The 18791-nt window shown below is 42.3% G+C and overlaps 1 protein-coding gene across 7 annotated transcripts in view; it reads right to left on the bottom strand.

Moving 5' to 3' along the window:
• Positions 1-18791, bottom strand: part of AGAP1 (ArfGAP with GTPase domain, ankyrin repeat and PH domain 1) — a 363380-nt gene that overhangs the window by 189179 nt on the left and 155410 nt on the right. For 4 of the 7 annotated variants that reach the window (XM_075829602.1, XM_075829604.1, XM_075829603.1 and 1 more), the window contains exon 1: positions 3832-5174. The exons of the other annotated variants lie outside the window; for them this stretch is intronic. In XM_075829602.1, the coding sequence (XP_075685717.1) occupies positions 3832-4903 (1072 nt within the window). In that variant the 5' untranslated portion in view covers positions 4904-5174. Of the gene's footprint in view, positions 1-3831; positions 5175-18791 lie in introns of those variants that run through there. 7 annotated transcript variants of the gene reach the window in all.

Here is an 18791-nt window from a genome sequence, read left to right as displayed (position 1 = left end):
ATTTGTAAGATCCCCATTTGCAGGAGATGACTGATCATTTTTGTTTACACAGAGGCTGAAACATGCACAGACCCAATACTTCTCATAGCTGAGGGTTTGGACTCCAGAGTAATTATCTAAGTTGATACAAACGGGGACTTGTGCTGATGTTTTCCGCTCACAGAGGATTACTTACATCGTATATAATTGTAGCAAACGCTCAGCTATAAAATATAAGCTCTAGTAAATAAGAATGTTCTCATTCATTTATAGAAACCTTAAAAATGGGGAAGAGTCAAAACACAATTAAAATAGCATAACTTTTCATTAGATGAGAATTGAACTATATTTACCAGACGATTACAGTCATATGTAACGTGTCAGATATGCTTTATTTGGTAAAACTAATATTTTGCCATAACTGTCCTGTGGAATTTGCTTAAGGTAGAAGACCACAAAGTGTAGGTCAAGTTGTTAACAGGGGTCAGATGGCCATAGTCAAACCCAGTCACTGGCACAGACGGAAATAGCCATGAACATAGGCAGGACAACATGCAGAGTAATCTCCTTGCATTGAATTATCGTTTTGGGCATGACTTTAGCATTTGAGTGGCACATCTGCTAGTGAGCATCAAGAAGACAATAAAACATTTCCTAGTGAGGTTTCAAGGAATTCCATAAGCAACCAGAACTCAATTAATTAATCCCAGGATGGCTGAACTCTGAAATGCAAATCCACAAGATTCCCAGGGCTGTCACATCTCAGCAGAGCTTTACATGTACTGTCACGCCAAATCAGCACCTAATCTTCCAAGGTTGTTCTCTGCCTTTATATTAAAAACATCGCTTACTTTTCATTGTAAAGGTCTGAAAGTCTAGTCTGAGCTACAAGGAATTGAAATGCACAGACTAAACTGCACAATATCAAAATGACCGGAGATCTACAGAGAGAAAACTAAAGGTGGAGCAGATTCGACAAAATCATGGTTAGAGTCAACTATTGTGGAGCTAGAAGTCTCAGCTGGTAAAGCATGCTAAGGGTTAGAGTCATTCATTGGTTCAAAGCAAAAATCTACAGCATTTTCTAATAACTGCATAATGATATCCGTTCTTATATTCCACATTTTCCGCAAAAGTTGAATAAAAGTTTAGCGTCAAAGTTTCTTACAATTCCCAAAAACATTTCCTTTTCTGCTAAAATTACAGTGGTACTTCATTGGCATATGTCAGAAGATATATTTAAAGTCCGCAAGTAGACACTCACGTTACGGGCTGGGCACAATGGGTTTCAATATACATTTGATACACAATCATACATTTAGGAATGTTGTACTTATCTACATCTAAAGCCAAAAAGAGCTGTAAAGGATATGTATCCCCCTTGCAACCATTCTTATTGCTCCATTACAACTAAAATAGTATATTGAGCAACTTTTCAAGAAGCATTGATTAAAATACCTTGCCAGTTTGTGTATACAGCTCCTAGACCTATGTGTCTCCATGGTTACAGATAACAAACAAACCCTGTGTACTCTGGTCCTGCTGCCATTTGTTGTTCCCTTCCATTTACCCCCTCTTCTATTGTCTGCAGATTAGAAAGAAGAGGATCAGAGGGAGTGGAGTAACACATGACTGCAATGATCAGACTACAAACAAGGCTTGTATGTAGTCTGTAACTATGGAGACACACAAGGTTGATTGAAGCCGTAAATAATGGTTGGAGAGGTTGACATATGTTTTAAAAAGACCTTTTTCTTAGCTACCAGGCTTCTGTAATCTCCTTGTTCGAATATAAAATAGGTTAAGGACTCCAAATATTAAACGTTAGATAAATGGCAGTGTGCGAGAATGAAAACAATGCTCGGACTGCAGGGATATCATATGGAACTGCTGTCAAGTGAGTCTAGACCCATGCCCACATTTATGTCTGTAATTATTGCCACAACTGTGCCCTCTACAATTCTGCCACTTCACCAGAGAGGTCTTCAACTGTACACATGTAAAAGCATATGTATATTAACATAGATGCTCATATATAAAAAAAAACATCTGTGATATTAAACTTCACAGGGTATGGACAACTTCAAAGGCTTCTGTTTATTTGCTATCTGAACAGGTGTTCCACATTTTACATTATTTCTGCTTTACATTAATAGCAGCAGACAGAGGATAGTCTTTATAATATCAAGTTAAACTACCTGGATGTGGCACAGATGCAAGAACCTGCATAGGGGTTATAGTAAGTAATACAGAGGAAAAACATATCTGCATAAATATTAGCAGAGGAGGTACAGATCTACCAGAAAGGGCACATCCATAGAATGAAGGTGAAGGTGGAGAAAGTTCATTGTCTATAAAAAACAAACAAACATCTATACCATTGTGTTTATAGCCAAGTATGCAATAGATATTCTTGCAATAGTGTTGCAATTAAGATGACCAATTACTGTTACACCTTGATCACTGACCCAACATCGTAAAAAAGTATATGTTTTCTGCAGTAGTCAAAATCCAAAAATCTAGCACCTAAGGGACCGGCGTGATGCCAAAGTATCAGATTTTCCTGACTATCGGACTTTTTAACTCCTAATCAAGATGACGGAAAATGTGTCAGTCATGACCTAATGAATGTCCCACGTAGGTGAACACCATGGCCTAAAAACAAGTTCTGAAAAATGTTCCCACTGCTCATTTGTGTAATTCTGGATACAAATTCGGTTTAGAAAATTTCACCGACAATCGTGCTCCAGACTAAAGGAATTAGTGTAGATAAACGTTAATTGTGCAAAAAAAAACAACAAAAAAAAACAGTCATGTCAGAACATGACACTCCCAACAATGTAAAGTGCAGCCGAGAAGTGGATTTTCATAGCAAGAGAAAAATAAAAACTGTAATTAGTTCCTTACAAGACTCCAAATTTAACTGGTTTACAACATGGACACGATCAGACTAGCATATACTTTCATCATGATGTCATACAGACATGAAGCACTAAAAAGTTGGCATGAAGTGACTAGGTCATGACATCGCATGACCATGTAGAGTACTGCAGAACAAAATGTGAACAAGAGCCAGGTTCACCCAGTAACTATTATTACAACAAAACTGTGGCTCTTTATCCTGAGGACATATGGTAATTGTAACAAATGTGGCAAATTGTAACAAATGTGGCAGGCAGCAACCTCCTTTTTCATGCCGATTACAGGCTAAATCAGAACTCAACCAAAGCGTGGCTTCTTACTATCACCTTGCCAGGTCATGAAACCCAATCCTCCCCCTTTAATAGCTTGTATTGTCACTACACATGCTGGAAGTTAAGACATGTGCTCTCTTGTATACCTCCTTACCCAAATACCTGCAGACACCGCAAACAAAACCTCTACACACACACAGACCCTCATCCCTCTTAATACTTCACCTGTCACAGAGCACTTCCGGCACTGCTGAGTAAAATAAGGCATCTGGGTACATGTAATGTGTGTCCTATACCAGGGTAACACCATATACATTGCTTTTATGCCACTGGGTAGCAAAAACACACTATGCAAAATGTATCAGTATGTTGCTCTCCATAAAATGGTATACTGTGTGCCATATTTAACAACAATGTGCGCCATTTACCAGGGATCCTACCAATAAATATTATTCATTTTTCACATTAGCCTGCTTATTCCATAGTGTGCAATATTTTCTGGTGCACAGGCCAAATAAAAAAAACGACATTAAAACAATGCTACAATTCATACAAGGTCTGGTATTGATACAAAGTTCCCCTTATACATTTAAAACAACCATATCAAACCATTTATGTGAAACCTGCTGTATGGTGTAAGGAGATAAAAGAATAGCACCTTTATAAGGGGACCCATTGACACTCTCAGAGCTGGACTGGACATTGTCCACTGCTGCAGGTCTTTTTAAGCTGCTGAAGTAGCTCCTTGACCTAGAGTGACTGGACCTGGGCGACCGACCCCCGGGGCTAGAGAAAGACACTGGAGAACCATCCTTCCTGGAGAAGATGCCACTGAAGAACCTGAGCAGCCTCTTCTCCTGCCCTCTCCTGTCCATCTCCATCTGCTCAGAGAGATTGTGCAGGTCACTGTTATCCAGGGTCCTGTTCTTGCTTTTGCTCCTCTCCCATCTCTCCAGGTCAGATAGTGGGTCAGTCTTGTGTAACACTTCCCCCACATCTAAGGTGTTCCTTTTCTCTGCGGGGCATGGGGCACTGCTGGGCACTGCCGCCCTGGACTCCTCTACCCTCTGGTGAGTGAGGCAGCTGGAGCTGCTGTGATGCTTCTCCCTGGTCAGACTCCTGATCCTGAGCAGTTCTCCATTCCAGTGTCTGAAGCTGAAGCTTCTCCGGAGGAGGCTGGGGTGTCTCCTATCCCAGGCCCCCTCTGCTCCAGTCTTAGCCCAGTCCCCAGTTTTAGACAGGGCTGGTGACCCTGATGCAGCGGGAGAGGCCTCCTCCATATGATATGTCTCTGGCACATTGTAATCCTGAGGGGCACTGAGCGCCCCCCGGAGAGCATCAGATGGTGAGGTTCCTGTACTGCGGTCCCATGGAGACTCCAGCACCGGCGATACCCTGTCTCCGGCCCGGCTGGCCAATGCAGCATCTCCAGGGCTGGGGGTCTTGTCCTTACCAATCTCCCCGCCGCTCGTTCTCGGTGATGCCCGGGTGACCCGGAGTCGTCCCAGCTCCAGCTGCCCAGTGCTACGGGTTCTGAAATTCCTGAGTCCCTGATGCGGCGGGGGGAAGGTGTCCTGCTCCTCTCCCCCTTCCTCCTCCTCCGGGCACCTCTCCAGCCGTGTCTCGTCCAGCTGCTCCTTCTTCACCAGAGTCAGAGAAATCCGGTACACGGTTTTCCTTTGCGGGGTGCCCCGCTCCATCTGGGGGGGCGCAGGGTCTAATAAATACATGACCGCTTAGGAGAGAGCGCCCCCCACCGCCGGGGTACTCTAGTGCAGACTTCTGAGCCGCAGCACACCGGGGGGTGTAGGGGGAGCCTCACCCCCTTCTCTCCCCGCTTTTCGCCGCTCCAGGCTGCCGGCTGTACCCCGGTTGGGGCAGCTCTGACGGGAACGACATGAGGAGACCGGGAAAGCAGCGAGCAGAGCCCGCAGGAAACTGACAGAGAGCGAGGTGCAGGCACCCGGAGCTTGCGAATAGGAGGGCACAGGGGTGGGGAGACGGGAGGGGGAGCGGCGAGAAGAGGAGGGGAGGGAGGAGGAGGAGAGGCCGGAGCTACAGAACACATACAGCCGCCGTCATCCTCCTGTACATCCATAATGCACACACGGCTGTTATTATATACAGCCCATGACCGTACATAGGGGAACAAAGCAGCGCAAAACTATGACCGCGTTACTATACAGCACCGTGCAGGACGGCAGCCCACACACAACTCATTACATTCAATGGGGGCTCAAAACAACTACCCTAAGGAGCAATGGAGCCCATACAGCAACCAATCAGAGGACACCTTTCATTATCTTAATTGCAGTGAAACAAATAAAAGCTGGCATATGATTGGTTGCTATGGGCAATGCCTCAAATTTTTGCTTGCAATCTATTTTTGGCCATATAGGACTTCCAGTGTCTCAATAGACCCCCCCCCCCCCCCCAGTAAAAATAAAATACAGACACCTGACAGTCTATGGTTATGTTCACATCTGGGTCGGAGGCTCTGTTAGGAGTGACCGTCGCAGATTCCATTGTTTTGACAGGAAAAAAACCGCTATTGCTATTTTTCCTCTTGAAACATTGGACACCCAGTCATAACCCATTATAAGTCAATAGGGTCTGCTGGGGTCCGTCGCATCGTTGTGGTTCCCGTTATAAATGGAACCCTTAACACAGATCTGAACACAACCTAAGTCAATCAGGTCCATCTAGAATAGATCCATAGCAAAACATATCCGTTATGGTTCTGTGAAATCGGAAGTCACGGTGCCAGTGTGAACAGAGCCCAACTGAATATTACAATTACCTCCTATAACATAAAAATGCGCCTGTAAATAGGGCCTTGATTTCTCCTCTGACAAAATTGTTACAAATTGTAGGCATCTGCCTAGTTAGACTCCTTTCACACTGCGCTTTATAATCTGCGTATGATGTAACAAAGAAATGTACAGAAAACATCGGGGGAAAACTTGTTAATGTGTTTCACCTAGAATGTCTCAAAAGAAGTGCCACAATTTAGCGCATTTCATTTTAGAACAGAAGTTTGCACTTCTCTAGACACTAAAAAAAAAAAAAAAAAAAAGTTGTTACGGAAAAGGGGCAGCGATTAACAGAAAAGGGGTGTGGCTTAAAATGTGCCAAAGATATGGCACAAAATTCTGTGGCAAATTAGACCAAATCAAAGGTGGTATAAGGGGGAGAAAAGGATCTAGCAAGTCTAGATAGATGCACTCTCCTGATTAGTAAATCGCCTCCATTGTTTTTGTGTGCGGTGAATTTCATTATTCAACTATGTTCACGCAGGACGGACATGCTGCGTTAAAGTACACAGTGTATACGCCCTGGTCCCCACAAGGAATTCCGGCTGAAAATAAATCACCAAATCGTGGTGCAGTTTTTCAGGCGGAAAGGTCCGCTGTGGAAAACAGCACATTAAAAAAAAAAAAAAAAAGTCTATACTTACCCGTAGCCATGGTGATGCATCCCTCTGCCGTCCTGCAGCCCGGCCTCCTGGGATGACTTTTCATCCCATGTGATCGCTGCAGCCTGTGATTGGCAGCAGCAGTCTCATGGGATGAAACATCAGCCCTGGAGGCCGGGTTGGACGCAGAAGCAGAGAGATCTAGGTAAGTATAACCTTTTTTTCCCGCCGCGTTGCCATTTTTGCAGCGGAATCGCAGCTGTTCTGCAGCAAAAATCGCAACATCTGTTAGTTCTTGCGGGTTTTGCCTCCCCATTGAACTCAATGGGAAAAAACAGCAAAAGAAAGCCAGCAATTCCGCAGCATAAATTGACATGGTGCGGTTTAAAAAACACACCGCAGGTTAATTTTTGAACAGTTTTTTTGGCAGATTTGTTACGCAGCGTGTGGATGAGAATTGTTCAAATCTCATCCACTATGCTGCTACTGTATTATGCAGCGAATTTTCCACAATACAATATTTTCGCTATGTGCGGACCCAGCATTATTCTCTCTCTTCCCTGTAAAATCCATTCCCAATTGTGGCAATAAAAACATGGGTGCATCAAGCAGTTATTTCTTCTTTATCTTATATCTTGCAGTAAAGTCGAAGAGAAATCGAATAAAGTAGTTATAAAGTCAAATATTATCTGTACAAGGACAAAACAATGGTTCCCAAACAAAGAAGATCTGCGCCTTTCTCTTCCACCAGTCATTTTAATATTATGCTTGCATTTATCTACAAACATCTGAGAATCTCTACACACTGCAAATATTCAATTGAATTATTATTGTTTTTTTTGCTACAATCAGAACAATTTTCTAAGTAAAAGTCATTTGGACCACAGAAACATAAACCAATAAGCCCAATAGTTAATACAAACGATAACATTTGTCTTGATAGGGTTTAATCTATCTAGGGATTTCTTATTTACATCTCTGGAGTTAAGGTGAAGCAATACACAAGAGAAGTATGAGACAAATATAACCATAGTAATCACGACATGCCATCCTGGAGAAGTGCACAGCAATTATAAGTGAACAGACACACTATATAAATATATATAGAAAGTGTGAGAGAGAGAGGTATATATATATATTAGATAGATAGTGATGCAGTTGACCCCAGTACTGCAGGAGTTAAACTACCAATCATATAACCCTGACACTAGGGAGGTAGCCTGGCCTCTTCACAATGATCTGCCACAATAAATTAGCTGCCACAGTGCCCATTACTCTGTCTGCAAGAAGTGAATACACTAAGTGCACCTGAGCCCCCTACCTTCCAACACCCCCTTCTATGTAAACATTAACTTAGCGAGCCCTTCCCCTAATGAGCACCACCACACTAAGGGTATGTTCACACGCTGAGAGGCAGTTACGTGTGAAAAGACAGACTGTTAACAGCTGCCTCGTTTCACACGTAAAAGCTCCTCCTCGTAATTTACGAGGCGTCTGAGACGCTCGTAAACCTTGAGCCGTGCTTCATTGATTTCAATGAAGAACGGCTCAAATTACGTGGCAAAGAAGTGCCCTGCACTTCTTTGCCGAGGCAGTATATTTACGCGTCGTCGTTTGACAGCTGTCAAACGACGACGCGTAAATTACAGGTCGTCTGCACAGTACGTCGGCAAACCCATTCAAATGAATGGGCAGATGTTTGCCGACGTATTGCAGCCCTATTTTCAGACGTAAAACGAGGCATTATACGCCTCGTATACGTCTGAAATTTGGCCGTGTGAACATACCCTTAGAATGACATCCTCCCCTTTGCATAACAGCATCTCACAGCAAATGACTTCCCATAAAGCACGTCTATGAAGACCTGACCCTACCATTGAGCAACCATCCGTCTTAGGAGCAATAGTTCACAAGAAAAAAAAAAAAATAGATGATAAATTTGGGAATAGCCGATAAAGCAACCTTTCACAAGGCAGTATTTTGCATCTGTATTTGTAAGCTAAAACCTAGAGGGGTACATCAACAGAGAAAAATAAGGCTGTGTTCACATCAGCGTTGCTTTTCTGTTCATGGGTTCCATTGAAGCTTTCCATCGGAGGAACCCATGATGGAAAGCCAAACGGAAACTAAAGCTTCCGTTTGCGTTACCATCTATTTCAATGGTAACGCTTCCGTTTGCCTTGGTTTCGGTTTGTCGACTGTGCTTTTGTTTTTGTGAAAAAAAAACGGAAACCTTACGGAACAGTAACAAAGGCAAACCGAAGCATTACCATTGAAATCAATGGTAATGCAAACGGACGCTTTAGTTTACGTTTGGCTTTCTGTTCATGGGTTCCTCCGACGGAAAGCTGCAACGGAACCCATGAACGGAAAAGCAACACTGACGTGAACAGGCCCGAACGGAAAGATCTGTACCTCAAAGTATTGGTCCCATTCCTGGCTATGGCTTACAAAATACGCCCGTTTAAAAGGGTCCTAAGGCCACCCTTGGGCTGGATTCACAGGTAGTGTAAATACTGCAGATTTTCCGCAATGTATTTAATTGCGGAAAATCCGCAGCCTATTACAGTAGCAAAGTGAATGAGATTTGAACAAGTCTCATCCACACTCTGCGTAAAAAATCTGCTGAAAAAAACGTTCATAAATTGACCAGTGGTGCGTTTTTTTTATACCCAACATAAATTGGCAGAAATCGCTGCTTTTCTGTTGAGGGTCTTTCCCATTGTATTCAATGGGGAGGTAAAAGCCGCAACAAATTGCAGGTGTTGCGATTCTTGCGGCAGAAAAGCTGCGATTCCGCCGCAAAAATCCCAACTCAGAAAAAAAGATTATACTTACCGTAAAAACACCCGTTATTGCGGGTCGTAATTACGACCCGCAATAACGGGCCCATAGACTTCTGTTAGTCACGGGTACCTTCCCGTTTTCTCACGGGAAGGTGCCCGTGCCGTTAAAAAATTAGAACATGTTCTATTTTTTCATTTTACGGGCCGTGCTGCTATACTTTATAATGGCAGCACGGCTCGCAAAAGCGGCCGGCTGCCCGTGGCCGCCCGTGCTCGTAATTACGAGTCGTAATTACGAGCACGGTCGTGTGCATGAGGCCTTATTACCCTTATCTGCCCTGTTTTGTTCAGTATTTAGAATTAGTTTTTGGAAGCCAAAACTAGGAGTGGAACTTACACAAAGAATAATTGTAGAGTAGATTCCATGTTTTGGACTTAGGCCTGTTTGTGGCTACAAATACTGAAACAAAATACTGACCAGAATACTGCAGCGTGAAATTAGGCTGGATTCACACGTGACGTTTTTTATGTAGTTTGAGGTGCAGTTTTTTGAGCCAAAGTGAATTCAAAAGGATGGAAAAGTATATATCCTTTTTTTTATACTTCCCTTTTGAATCCACTTCTGGCTTCGGCTGAAAAACTGCACCCCAAACTGCATGTGTGATTTCAGCCTTAGCCCTGACTTTCAAAGCACTAGAAAATAAGCACACAATCTTCAGGCCTGCATGTGACTATTCCATATTGCAGCACCTTTTTCTCCGTAATACGGGATACAATACAACATGCCACGATTTTTCATTATCACGGATTTTGTATGAATCTCTGTGAAAAAATTAACTCTATGTGCCTCCGTAAAAATCGTGTGTACAGTATGGGTACAAATCTTTTCATTGTATTGTTTCTATTTTTTTCCCACTCCTGGTTTTGGCTTATAAATACTGATGCAAAACACTGCTGTGTGAAAGAGGGCTCTGACACGTTTGTTTTTTGTTTTTTTTTCCAAATGTTTCATAGATTTTTATTGGTTGCAGAGATTTTGGTCGGATTCCTCCTGATCAAGAAAACGAAGGCATTTGACAAAGTGGATCGTGACACCACTCTGGTTATCTGTACAAATAAATTAACCCTTTGTTAACCAATAGACAAAACGGATCATTTCCTATACATATGAACCACTCCTGTAGGCGTGATGAACATACAGGAAGGACAGGACCCTCAAGAAATGTTGGTGTTGTAGTAGATTGACCCTAACCTGGGCATCCCTAAGGTTAGGAACCCACTAGGCGGAATCAGGACAAACATGCTGCGACAGCGTACCCATTCTGGTAGCCGCAGGGAATTCCTTCCGAAAAACCGCACCAAATTGTGGCACAGTTTTTCGGGTGGCGTATCCGCTGCAGAAATCCTGCAGCAACGAAAACTTACCTGCCCGTAGTTATGGAGACACGTGTCTCTCCTCTGAGCGTAGCCCGGCCTCCTGTGATGACGCTGTAGTCCATGTGACCGCTGTAGCCTTGGATTGGCTGCAGCAGTCACATGGGGTGAAACATCATCCGAGGAGGCCAGGCTGCACTCAGAAGAGAGGATCGGGTTGCTAGGACTACTGCAGGGGGCAAGTATGAGCTTTATTTATTTATTTTTATATATATATATATATTATATATATATTATTATTATTTTTTTAATTTTTTTTTTATTTGTGTTTTTTGCAGTGAAATCGCAGCGTTTCCACTGCAAAATTCGCAACACATTGCACTTTGTTGCGGGTTTTATCACCCCATTGACTTCAATGGGGAAAATCCGCAACAGAAGAGCAATTCCACAGTATTAATTGACATGCTGCATCAAAACCGCACCGCCGCTCAATTTATGAACGTTTTTCCGGCTTTTTTTTCCCCGCTGTGTGTGGATGAGATTTGTTTAAATCTTACCCACACTGCTGCTACTATATTATCCTGTGGATTTTACGCAATGAAATCCTTTGCGGAAAATCCGCAGTGTTTACGCGGTGTGTGTTCCTACCCTAATAGGCTGGACCTGCTGATCAAGAGCTGTGTTACCATCTTTACGGTCTAAAGGCCTAATAAATCACACATCTGAATAATGGCTTGTCCGGCTATTATACATAGTAAAATAAAATATCTGATCAGCTCAAACATTCTTTACACTCATAGAACATACACTCATCCCACAAAACATGACCACATAAAATGACCATAATTAGCCCTTACCCCACTTGAAAACAAATCAATACCCCGAGAATCCCCTATCTACTTAATAAACATCTGTTCGCTTCTGCACTGTACGCAGCACAACGGTACAAATGCTGCAGTTATTTATTATAGTGTCAGCCTGTAAACACAGGAAGGTAGAAAACGATGCACACAGCTCAGGGCCCACAGCAACACTAAAGCCCGACTCATTGCATTACATTATGCAGTAATCCCGGTTGTGTTCGTGGTTGGAGCGAAATCCCATATTTCATACTGCGTTGTCTTGGCTTACAAAATAAACACATGCAGGATGGAAAACAAAGCAGCTTTTAATTGCAGCCAAGAGATGCTGCCTGGCTAGAGTCATGCTGGAGAGGCTAGCATTTTACTTTAAATACAGAAAACCTGCTTAGAAGTATCATGGTCCAAATGGCAGTTCAGTCTCGTGGGGCCTTCTGCATACAAAGGGTTAATGATGAAATGGCAACCAAATCGGATTAAAGAGAAGCATCATCTGCGATCTAAGTGACCTGTGCTTGCGGTGGCCCTTAACACTTGACTCAATAATGCTCAGAACACTAATATTAATCTATACTTACAAAGTCATATATAGAAAATATCTAAAAATTGTTAAAGGGGTTTTACCACAAAACACTTGTATCCCCTAGCCACAGGATAAGGGATACACATATGATCACTGGGGGTCCAACCGCTGGGACCCCCGGCGAGGAGAACAGAGGACCAAAAGTCAGCCGAAGTTCTCCATGAAAATGAAGCGCTGGTGCACAAGCTCAGTCAGCGCTCCATTTCTATCGGACTTCCAGGACCACTGTTTCCGGCAGCTCCATAGAAGTGAATGGAGCGGCGGTCGAGCATGCACACCAGCGCTCCATGCTCATGGAGCAATTCGGGGGACTTTGTCCCCCATTCTCCTCATTGCTGAGGGTCCTAGCGGTCGGACCCCCAGCAATCACACATGTATCCCCTATCCTCTGGAACATAGCGGATCCATCACATCGGTCATGGCTCTGCTATAAACTGAGGCCAATACACTAAAATGAACAGAGCCTAACATGAGCAATTTCAAATATGACATTATGTTAGGGAGCTGCTATTCATGCAATTGACAATTTTTTTTAAGGGGCTCCAAAGGTACTTCATTTAACAGAGGTTGCAATCTCCATGTGAAAGATACCGATTTGTATCTTCTCAACAGAATATAGTTACCTGCAGACAGCTGACATGACGGCCATTGTAGTGTAAAGTTGTAGAGCTTCAATAGACACATCCGTTTAGTACTAGTGCTTTCTTGATGATTTGCTACTTACCATCTGTCGATCCCAATTTTCTACACTCGTGGATTGCCTTCTTGACCACAGTACTCATATCAAATAGATATGTTTTATCTCAGGCACACCATAGATCAGAGGGCACTAAAGACTGATACTAGAGACCATCATACCCCTATCATTAATCAGATTAAAGAGCGACAACAAAGACTAGAAAGCAAGTCTAGAAGGAAGGAAAACATTGGGAATCCTTAGAAACAAACCATTTTACCAACAACGCTTAAACGGACCTTGAATGTAATGATTTTTGACTGACCAACCATCAAATACTCCTTATGTCAAGTGGCTAGATCAGGTAATTGCATAAATAACAGCTACAGTAGTGTTAAAAAAGCTGTGATTTTTTAAAAAGGCAAATAAAGCGCAAAATCATTCTAATAAACTTTTATTTGCCTAAATGCACTGAAAATATTACACATTCAATTCCAATTCAAACCAATAACAACATTTATCCAGTTTGTGTTAATCCTTTACAGAAAGTAAAGAAAAAGGAATATTTAGGCTATGTTCAGAAGGAGTATTTTGCCGAGTTTTTTGACGCGGAAACCGCGTCGCAAAACTCGGCAAAAACGGCCCTAAAATGCCTCCCATTGATTTCAATGGGAGGCGTCGGCGTCTTTTTCCCACGAGCAGTAAAACTGCCTCGCTGGAAAGAGAAGCGACATGCCCTATCTTCGGGCGTTTACGCCTCTGACCTCCCATTGACTTCAATAGGAGGCAGGAGAAAGCGTATTTCGGTGTTTTATGCCCGCGGCGCTCAATGGCCGCGGGCGAAAAACGGCACGAAAATCGCCGCGAAAATCGGCGTGCAGGGAGAGGAAAATCTGCCTCAAACTTCCAAACGGAATTTTGAGGCAGATATTCCTCCTGCAAAATACTCCGTGTGAACATAGCCTAAAGGCTGTTCAAAAAAAATAGCAGTGCCAGTATTTTTCTTTAAAAACTCAAAAATTGATTGTATAAGCTGAAAAAATGGTTCAGATTTCACTTTACAGAACTAATATTTAGTGGCATAACCATTGTTTCTGAGAACTGTTTGACATACGTGTTGCATGGAGTCGACCAACACCTGGCACCTCTGAACAGGTATTCCAGTCCAGGGAGATTGGACGACATTGCACAGTTCTTCGACATTTTTGGGTTTTGCCTCATAAACCGCATTTTTGATGTCACCTCACAAAGTCTCTATGGAATTCGAGGTCAGGGGATTGGGCTGGTCACTGCACTACCTCAATCCTGTTTGTCTGTTGCCATGATGTTGTACGCTTACTGGAGTGTTTTGGGTCATTGTCGTGTTGAAAGACCCATTTCGAGGGTGTTACTTCTTCAGCAGAGGGCAATGTGATCTCCTTAAGCGTTTTGATATATTCAAATTGATCCATGATCCCTTGTATGCGATAAATAGGCCCAACACCATGGTATGAGAACCATCCCCATATCATGATTTTTGCAGCACCGTGCTTTACTGACTTCACAGGGTACTGTGGCTAGAATTCAGTGCTCGGGGGTCGTCTGACAATGTCTGCGGGCACTAGACCCAAAAAGAACAATTTTGCTTTCATCAGTCCACAAAATGTTGCGCCATTTCTCTTCGGGCCAGTTAATGTGTTCCTTGGCAAAATTTAACCTATTCAGGACAGGACATGTCTTTTTTCAACAACGGGACTTTGCGGGGAGTTCTTGCTGGTAACTTGGCTCCACTTAATCGTCTTCTGATGTAGTAGTACTCGCTGGTAACTTCAGATCTTCCTTGATCTTTTTGGAGGTGATCATTGGCTGAGCCTTTGCCATTTTGGTTTTTCTTCGATCCATTCAAACAGTAGTTCCCCGCTTCCTTCTGCGTCTTTCACGTTTTGGTTGCCACTTCAAGGCATTTGAAATCATTTTAGCTGAGCAGCCTATAATTTGCTGCACTTCCCTATAGGTTTTTCCCTCTCCAATCAACTTTTTAATCAAAGTACGTTTTTCATCAGGGCATTGTCTGGAACGACCCATTTTCCCCAGTTTTTCAGAAGTAAATGCACTATAACCAACATGTGCAGGACTTCTCACCCTCCTACCTTAAATAAGGACCAAATCTGACACCTGTTATTCCACAGAATGAATGACTTCACCAATGTACCTCCTCACTGCTATTATTTTGAACAAGTCCCTTTCAATTACTCATAATGAGCGGCATGCATGTCCAAACTGTTGGCTCTGGGTTTTTTTTCTACTACACTTACAAGTAAATTATTTATTATGTAGGAATATCACTTTTACCAGAAACGTTAATTTATCACGTTAGTGATGTTGGACTGCTATGTTTTTGTACAGTACTGAATATCAGGTAATTGCTTTTATTGAAACCTTTGTAAATGGGACACATACTATATAGACTATAGCTCCCCTGTTTTAAGAGATGAAAATGGTCACCAGCTCTGTGTGTGAGCCATATTGTATATTTAGAGTTAAAGGGGTTGTCCGAGATTGAATGACTTTGTGTTAATGCTTGTAATTTATAAATGTAAATACATTTGTAATATACTTACATTTTCCAAAGTGGCCCCGTTTCCAGATCCTGCCGTGGGGTACTTGACGGGTGACGTCACTCTCTGCACTGGCTCTGGCCGCTTTGTTGATCTTGAATTCTTTGCCGGGTATATGACATGTCACTTGTGACGTGGTGTATATAGCTTATTCTGTTGTAATGCGCATGCGCAGCCCCTGCTGTTATCTCGAGAACAGCAGAGACCGCAAGAACAGAAGTGACAGCGCATGCGCGTTACGGGCTGTGAAGCACAACATAGCACATGACAGCAAAGGTGTCACACACTGTTCAATGCATGACATAAAAATGAATGGTAAGAAATGTGACAAAATGTGTGTTTATGCAATAGTAAAATATCTCTATTACAATTATACACACCGTACTTCCTAGTCACAGAAGTGACATTTACGTCAACAATTCTTGGAGAAACCAGATGAACAAGATTGTTGCATTCAATGCAGAAAACATCAGAAGATACACACTGCTCTGACTGCTAAATGCAGATATGTGACTACTCCTGCAGCTATCGGGCAGATTTCCTCAAAAGAAACACAGAGATTATTGTTTCACAGTTGTCTTACATGGTGTCAGAAGCCATATAGGAAATGTAAAGCCAACCACATGTATTAGATTCCTGCTGGTACATTCCACCGATGATCTAATATGTATGGGCGGCTGCCAGATACTCTAAGGCTTTCGATCTTCAATTCCATCCACCATGTTTGATTTTCATAGCATGCTGAGCAGAACATACATTGGCCAATTTGTTGGCCAGTATTCATTTTAGGAAGAAGTTGTCTAAGGTCCCATGAACACGACCGTATATTTAATCCGTAATTACAGACCCATTCATTTCTATTGGCCACTGACACCTTTCAGTATTTTTACAGATGGGTGTCCGTGCTGAAAAAATTATAGAGCGTGTCCAATTCTTGTCCGTAATTATGACACAGACTCCCATAGAAGCCTGTGGGCACTTCCGTAAACAAGGACGAATACAGATGTGCATTCATAAACCGTCCATATTTAGGGAAGCGTTGCTATGCAACATGTTGGAGACATCATTTTGTACCCTCCTTTTTTTTTTTTACTGAACCGTATATATGGATCAAATACGGATGCATTGCGGACCGTATTTATGTTCACCCTTCCGTATATGTACGGATAAAGATGAATACGAATCCGTATTTACAGAAAGATGAAAATACGGTCATGTGCATGGGGCCTTAAAGCATATACTAACCTGTGAGCACCTTAGTCTACATACAGATCAGCTGATCTGCTCAATTACGCAGCAATAAATCCTATTGTTGTCGGCAGCACATCTCCCTGTGTAAACAGGGAGATGTGCTCCCGACATATTGGAAGTTTATGGAGTGGAGCGACGGTAGTAACGACCGCTCGTCACCAGCCATAGCTCCTTGTGAAAGGAGCAAACGAGCGCCAATCAACGAGCTGTCTTGTTACACAGTTACCTGAGCTGTATTCACAATTCTGTAGGCTTCAGGCCTAAAATGTCCCAACGTGCGCTGTTGGCTCAATATCTGCATAGACATTCGTCTAGTGATTCTAGAAAGAAATTCTAGTTTTACACCAGACACTGATATAATAAAAACGACAGTCCTACTGCAGCATTGGAGCTCAGCTAAGATGTTATGGGTGTGTCTGTCCACAAACGTGTTGCCGGTTTCCAATAACAACCAGCTGATTTTTTTATGCAGCCCAGGACTATTAGGACACTTTCCCACAGAAGTATTTTGGTAGTATTTTGCATCAGTAATTGTAAGCCAAAACCAGGAGTGAGTCCCAAAAACTCAAGAGACGCACATATTTCCATTATACTTGTTCTCTGTATAGGTTTTAATTCTACTTTTGAATTCCCAAAATACTGACTGAAATACTACCGGGTGAAAGTGGTGTAAGGGTATATTCCCGCGAGCTGGAAATGGTGTTGAAAGGTCCGCAACGTATCCGATCCACAATCCGCAGGGATATCTGGCCCAATATTCGCACCAAATGGTGCTTTAATTTGGTGTGGATGTTCAGCTGAATTGACCGCTGTGGAAAACTACCAAAAAAACACAAATCTATACTCAGCTCTCATGTCGCTGCCATAAGAACCGATTGGCTGCCACGGGCACATGCTTCATGCATGTAAACAATCACCAAGAGTGCCGCCAGGGTGTTAGTGCTGGATCGCCGGGGGAAAGTATAGGCAAGTACTGCTTCTTTTGCAGATTTATCTAATTTGCCGCTATTAGCAAAACATTTTCAAAACCTGGATAATCCCTTTAAGGTTTATGCCATATTTATGAAGCATGTGGTTATGGCAAAATATACATTAGGTAAAGAAATGTGTTTATTTCCCTTTAATGACACATACAGAGGAGGCAGCTATATTGTGGGATGATTACTACTACTAATAATATGCAAAAAATTTGTGTTATCAGAGTAGGCACTGTGGACACATAGGACATAACTAGCTACTATTAAGCGGACATATACTTTATAGTTTAAAAAGGCAGGGCTGGTTTTAGGGGGTGGAAAACTAGGTAATTGCCCAGGGTGCTTGTTTCCTAGGGGTCCGCCAAGGACTGGACCGCATTGAGCAACCCGAGTGTAAATTGTCAGTGTCCTGAACCATCTCAAGAACCCCTTCACTATATAGGCTTTGTATGGGGTTATTATTTCGACTCAGAATTGCAGTGCTATGTTGGAAATATATGGCAGTGTTATATGGTAATATGTGCATTCTGTATGTATTTAAGTATTATATGGCAGTATTATTTGGGCAATGAATGACACTATTGTCTGGGCACTGTATAGAAAATTATTTGGCATTATATGGCAGTACTCAAGTAGAAAATGCACATGTATTGACGCCCAAGTCCTCATGGTCTATAAAACTGGCCCCGTAAAAAGGCCGTACATATAAAAGTCAGTATTATTTAACTGTACATAAGAATAGTTGATAAATTATGTTCAGATTAAAATCAGTCATACTTCTGAGAACATATCCCCAGACACATGGACTATGATGTGAACTAATAAATAAACTGCCCTGAAAGCAGCAATGCTATATAATTAACACATGAGACATCGCCATGGTAACCACAATGCTTGATAATACAAAAGGTTCAAGGTTAAATTTAGGTGTAAAAGAAAAATCATGGTACAGAATAAAAACAATTAGTAGGATAGATTGTATCTCTATATAGATCTATCTATCTCGATCTATCTATCAATCTATCTAGATCTATCTATCAATCTATTTCGATCTAATCTATCTAGATCTAATCCATTACCAGAAGTAAGTACATGTTTA

This window comes from Rhinoderma darwinii, chromosome 6, assembly GCF_050947455.1.
Source record: "Rhinoderma darwinii isolate aRhiDar2 chromosome 6, aRhiDar2.hap1, whole genome shotgun sequence".
Classification (NCBI taxonomy): domain Eukaryota; kingdom Metazoa; phylum Chordata; class Amphibia; order Anura; family Rhinodermatidae; genus Rhinoderma; species Rhinoderma darwinii.
Note: the sequence above shows the minus strand (reverse complement) of the source record. Positions and strands in the feature narration are given on the sequence as shown.